At 39.2% G+C, this 6,000-nt stretch overlaps 1 protein-coding gene across 1 annotated transcript in view; it reads right to left on the reverse strand.

Annotated features, from left to right (window-relative positions):
- The window catches only part of MON2 (MON2 homolog, regulator of endosome-to-Golgi trafficking), a 193,764-nt gene extending 188,141 nt beyond the window's left edge, over positions 1-5,623 (reverse strand). The window contains 1 exon segment of the mRNA XM_037848170.1: positions 5,119-5,623. Coding sequence (XP_037704098.1) covers positions 5,119-5,229 — 111 coding nt within the window. The 5' untranslated portion in view covers positions 5,230-5,623.
- Positions 5,624-6,000: the final 377 nt, after the last annotated feature.

The raw sequence follows: 6,000 nt of genomic DNA on the forward strand, positions 1-6,000 counted from the left end.
AATTTCTTCTCCTCTTCTCCAAAGTGATCTATGGCCCTACTCAAACGTCCTACCCACCAACTTCTTTCATCAGTAATCACTCCCAGAAACAAGCTTGTTTCCTATCTTACCCTTGAAACTCCAGTTTCTTAGGGACCTTGCTCTAGAAAGTAATCCCCTTCTCTTCCATATCTTTCATCTCAGTCTGCCCAGCTACCCCTTTCCCCATAGAGAAATGCTGCTGTTTCCCAAAGCTTCATCTTCAGCCCTGATATTCTTACTCTATACACTCTTCCTGTCCTATCTCATTTCCTCCTATGTTTTCTACTATCGTGCAAAAACTGCTACTCCTAACTCTGAAACTCTAGACCTCCCTCTTGAGTGCCAAACCATCCTTTTCAAATGCCTTCTGGTCAATTCCACTTGGATGTCACACATAAATGTTAATATACTCATTACTACTCATCCTGTCCCCCCCCACACCAAAAAAAAATTTCCTTCTCCTATATTCCTTGTCTTAGTGATCCATCCAGTTTCCCAAGCCAGGAACCTGGAAGGCATCAAAGATTTCTTCCTCTCCATTATATAAAAGGTCACTGAGACCCAGTAATTTTACCTGCTAAATCTTTTTGATCCATACCTTCTCTTTCTTTTACCTCAGTGGAAGCAATCTCATGTCTATGTTTATCTCTACTGCTGCCTGAATGCAAGCAGTCATTACTTTCTAAAATTTGCTCTTTTTGCCTCAAATCTCAATCCCTTCTAATTCTTCCTACTATTTCAAGGTAATGTTACTAAAAATGAATCTGGTCCTATTACTCTCTCTCAAAAAACTTTAGTGGCTCCCACTCATCTCAGCATGAAATTTTGTATGCATGGAATACAAACAATGTGTGCTCTGCTTAGTCTCCCTTCCACCTTCCTCCTAGTCCCCTTCCCCCTAGGCCCCTTCCCCCTAGTCCCTTACCCCTAATCTCCATTCCACCTTCCTCTGTTGGCTAGCTTCTACTAATCCTATAAAATCTAGCTCAAGAATTACAAACTTACTCTGAATTACAAACTCATTCTGACTACCTCCAGGCCAAGTAACAGGCCCCTCATCCGTGTTTCCACAGCATAGTGCCCGCAAATAGGGGTTAATCAGGAAGTTTTTATTCATTAAAAACAGAAACATAAAGCTTCAGAGATCACTGACTCTGAAGGCCATTGAAGGTCATTTACCTGTAAGTGATTTACAAGGCTCCAAAGTAATTTTTATGGCAAAGAAAAAATTTTTCATACAAATATTCTACAACAAATTAACTAATACTCTTGTACTAAAAAATGTTATGCTGCTGAAGCATACAGACTTACACTTAAGGACTAAGAAAAATAAGCAGAAAAAAAAAGGAATTAACTGCTGTTACTATTTAATCACTAGCTTTATTACAATGTGATACAATGAAATTACAACCACTATAAAAAATTTTAATGTTTAAGACAGATTTATAAATGAAAACAATACGGTGGAAAAAATATGTAGAAAACCCAAAAATAGGAAGTAAATATCAGTAAATCAGGCACTATCCTTTATCAATGTTCATTTCTTCTGTTTTTATAACAGATTTGAAATCTTAAAAATCCAGCTTACCAATGTTTAAAAAAGATTATAGCCAAGCTCTATCACTAAAAAAGTAGAAATTATGAAAAACTTGAAATAAAGACAAAACATAAGCTGCCTCACTTCTTTCTCCTTACTTAACAATACTGGGGAAGGAGACATCCCTTCCAAAGCACACCTGCAATTAGAACTGAATTGTATTAAGCTCTTGAGTAGCCTTATACGTAGTTCAGAACGAGTAGTATTCAGGTAATGCCTGTGAAGACACTGAAAGAGTATACTAGCAAACAAGACTATATAGTTTTCCAACTATAGTTGGAAGAACTTCGTATACTTTTTATAGTGCTTTGCCTTAGGGTCTAACTAGCATAGCTTGCCACCCCCTTACCCCTACCCAAACCCCTCCCCCCAAAAAACCCACGAACTTAAAAGTTCCCCAAATTTGGCATCGCTATTTAATTACCAGAAAAATTTTAATTCAACCAAAATATTTCTTGAAAGTCAAGGATTCCTCCTAAAAAATCATTATTGTTAAGCTAATTACTTCTTTGTAATTTGTGCTGCTGAACAAGGTCCCCTACTTGTTCCCAAGATAGGGCTCCAGGCATATTAAAAGTGTCATTGGTTAAGGACAGGTTCTTTCATTCAACAAATTCTTATTGAGCATCTACTACATACAAAATCAATTATCAGAAATAATCACACCAAGAATTACTTTTGCCATTATCTCACGGACTAGATGCAGTAAGTAGGAAATGCTCTAAGTAAAAGCTAATAAGCTTCATGGAAATTCCCCAAATTCGAAACAGGTTGAGTTCCAGAAGTTTGAAAGTTCCCTGTTTGGAACTTTGATTCCAACAGAAATAATGTAACAAATGGCAACTAAATTCCCAAGTTCACCCACAAAGACATATAACATAGGCGAGCCCCACAGTTTTTATTTTGTAAGAGTCAGTTCTGTAATCTCGAAGACAGTTGTATAAAAACGTAGCTTATGAGGGGTGACAAGGGGATTGGGAAAGCCATAAGGACCACACTCCACTTTGTCTAGTTTATGGATGGATGAGTAGAAAAATAGGGGAAGGAAACAAACAGACAAAGGTACCCAGTGTTCTTTTTTACTTCAATTGCTCTTTTTCACTCTAATTATTATTCTTGTTATTCTTGTGTGTGTGCTAATGAAGGTGTCAGGGATTGATTTGGGTGATGAATGTACAACTATGTAATGGTACTGTGAACAATCGAAAGTACGATTTGTTTTGTATGACTGCGTGGTATATGAATATATCTCAATAAAATGAAGATTAAAAAAAAAAAAAAAAAAAAAGACATAATGATGAGCAAAATAAGCCAGGCACAAAAAGAGAGATATTGTATGTTACCACTAATGTGAATTCTGTGAAAAATGTACAATGTTTTATACTGTAGAATGTAGGGGACCTAGAGATACCAATTAGTGGAGGGGGAATGATAATCTAATAAGAACAGATAAACTATGGAGGGTAATCTCAATGTTATGGGAATGCTCAGGAATGATTATGGTTTGTAAACTTTCTTGGATATAGGAAGATCATGTTGGAAGCAATAGAGTTATTTTAGGTTTTTTTTTCTCTTATTCCTTTGTTTTCTTAGGAGTTGTTAATTTTCTTGCGGTATGGTAGGAACATGTTGGAAGCAATGTAGTTATTTTAGATTATTTATTTTTCTTACTCCTCTGTTTGGACATGGTTTATTAATTTTCTTGGGGTATGGTAGGAACATATTGGAAGCAAAGTAGTTATTTTAGGTTATTTGTTTTCCTTAATCCATTGCTTTGTTTGAAACGTTGTGGGGTTTTTTTGGTTGTTGTTTGCCTGTTTGTTTTTAATTTTTTGATAAACAAAAGTTAAAAAATTGAAAAAAAATCAGTAGAAAAATGGGAGTAAAAACTAAATGACAAATAGGGTGGGATGGGGGGATGGTTTGGGTATTCTCTTTTCACTTTTATTTTTTATTCTTATTCTGATTCTTTCTGATGTAAGGAAAATGTTCAGAAATAGATTGTGGTGATGAACGCATAACTATATGATCATACTGTGAACAGTTGATTGCATACCATGGATGACTGTATGGTTTGTGAATATATATCAATAAAACTGAATTAAAAAAAAAAAAAGAGTCAGTTCCGTAAAGTATTGTTGAAATTACAAAATAGGATTTGACATTTCCTAAATGAGAGCTTTCCTCGTACAATTAGAATAGCCTAATTCTTTAAAACTGCTTGTTAAAACTTTCTTTCAACAGAGATGATACAGAGAAAATTATGAAAATCTGTATTTCTTAAAAAATATACTGAACATTTGAAATAAAACCTATCATAATAGTGATCTTTCCCAAAGTGGGATGTCTGGTTCCATCTTTGGGTAATATTTGCTTACTTTATTAAAGAAATACTATATGGTAGTTAATATATTAAGGATTGACAGAACCAAAGCACTTACAGATAAGGTTCCTTGGATGTCTAAAATCCAAACTTTACTGGGAAAGTTCTAATTACAGAATCTTTAAAATAATAAAGGTAAAACATTTAAATAAATATGAAAATACGAAATTCCTTGCTGAATTTTTAGGGCAAGTATTAAATAAAACTGCAGAAAATAGGAATAAAAATAATAAAATGATGGCTTTTACAAAAAGATCACTGATAATTCAGAATTGAGAAAAGAAACTCAGTGGAGTTTTTAAGATATTTAACATAATTAAATATTAATTTAATATTAATCTTAGAAAAAAACAATAGAGACTAAAGGTTAAAAATTTCAATTTAGGAAATACTTGGAGAATTTAATTTGTATATTTTATTAACTTGAGCCTCTTTGATAAATATCCTTTGTGCTTTGGAGACTTTTCCATACATAATTTTAGCCTTATATTACAGCTGAGAGAACAGTGAAGCTCAAAGAGGCTAAAATGCATTGCTAGAACTTAAATTGAGGTGTATTTACTTTGACTCCAAGGCCAAATTTCTCATTAGCAACAAGGCTTTAAATGCGGTCTTCAATATATGTCCTATACTACGTGGCTCTGGATAGTTTATCAACACTCAATGGGCTTAACAGAGTTAAGCTGAATATTACCACATGACAAGAAAGAAAGCTGTTTCCAACTGAGTGATATATAGAGACGAGGAGCATCGATTTCGCCACAACACGCAATATTAGTTTTTAGGAGCAACAGACCTCTAAGTTTTTCAATTCAGGCTTGGCCAGTTTCCAGTCTGAAAAAAGGTCTGAGAAGACGAATTTACAATATACCCAGGTGAACTGCGTGAATCGGCTCACTCCACGAACTTCATTTCTAAACCGGGATTACAAAGAGGGTTGAAAAACTCAAAGCTTCTAGGACTTTTCCAAGCGCTTGTAGAGCTACCCGACTAGCAAATCTGGAAAGGCTTGGGCCAAATGAAAATTAGACACGGCTGGAGGCTGGGGGTGAAGGACTGGGTCTAAAACAACCAGGCATGTTCAGGGCGCCTTGTCCTGACGTCGCACCAAGCTTACCTCTTTGACAGGTGGGAATTTCTTCTTGCATTCCAGTGACAAGGCCCGCAAGTCGCTCTGCATATTCTCCAGCAGCTTCTTCACCGCTTCGGGGCTATTAGTGCTGGACATGATCCCTGGAACTCACAGCCAATGTCTGAACAGCGCAAACGAACTCCGGGACTGTCAGCTCCCTGGGACGACAAGCAGCTCTCTCCTGGCGCCTTCGGCCCTTCCCCGCCCGCTTCTTGGGCTTCGCCGGGGCTCTGTGGGGCCTCGGCTGCGAACCCGGAGCGCACCCGAGCGCCTCCCGAAGCGTCTTCGCAACTGACCCCCGCTCCGCTCCGAGGCGCTCCCCGCAGTCGCCCCGCCCCGCTAGGCTCCTCAGTCTCTAGCCGAGGAGCCCACAAGGCGGGCAAGTCCCTCCTGTTACTTAGGGGCCCGACCACACCCGGCGTCACTGGCCAACCTGGCAGGAGGCTTCAGCGCCGGCTCCCCGGCTCCCGCAGATTCGCCGACGCCATTAGCCGAGTCGACCACAATTCCGAGCGCGGCCGGGACACGTCAGCCGCACTTCCGGGCACCTCGGTCGCCGCCCCCGCCTCGGCCAACCCGGACGCCGAGCAGTGGCTGGGCAGGGCCAGGGGCGGGGCCGTGCTCGCGGCTGGCCTGGTTCCGGGAGGGGATCGCTGCCCCCAGCCTCACCCCGGGTTTCCGAATGGGCTGACGGTATCGTTGCGGCTTTCAGATTCACTTCCTTTTCGATGACAAGGGCCTGACCGGACCCCTCGGGTACTCCTTGGCGTATCTCTGCGTATGTTTGTGTTAAATTGTATTTAACAATTGTAGAAACAGGTTGCTTCCTTTTGGGTTGTCGTGTCCCTCTTCATTTCTGCACCTTCA

The sequence above is a fragment of the Choloepus didactylus genome, chromosome 8 (assembly GCF_015220235.1).
Source record: "Choloepus didactylus isolate mChoDid1 chromosome 8, mChoDid1.pri, whole genome shotgun sequence".
NCBI lineage: Eukaryota > Metazoa > Chordata > Mammalia > Pilosa > Megalonychidae > Choloepus > Choloepus didactylus.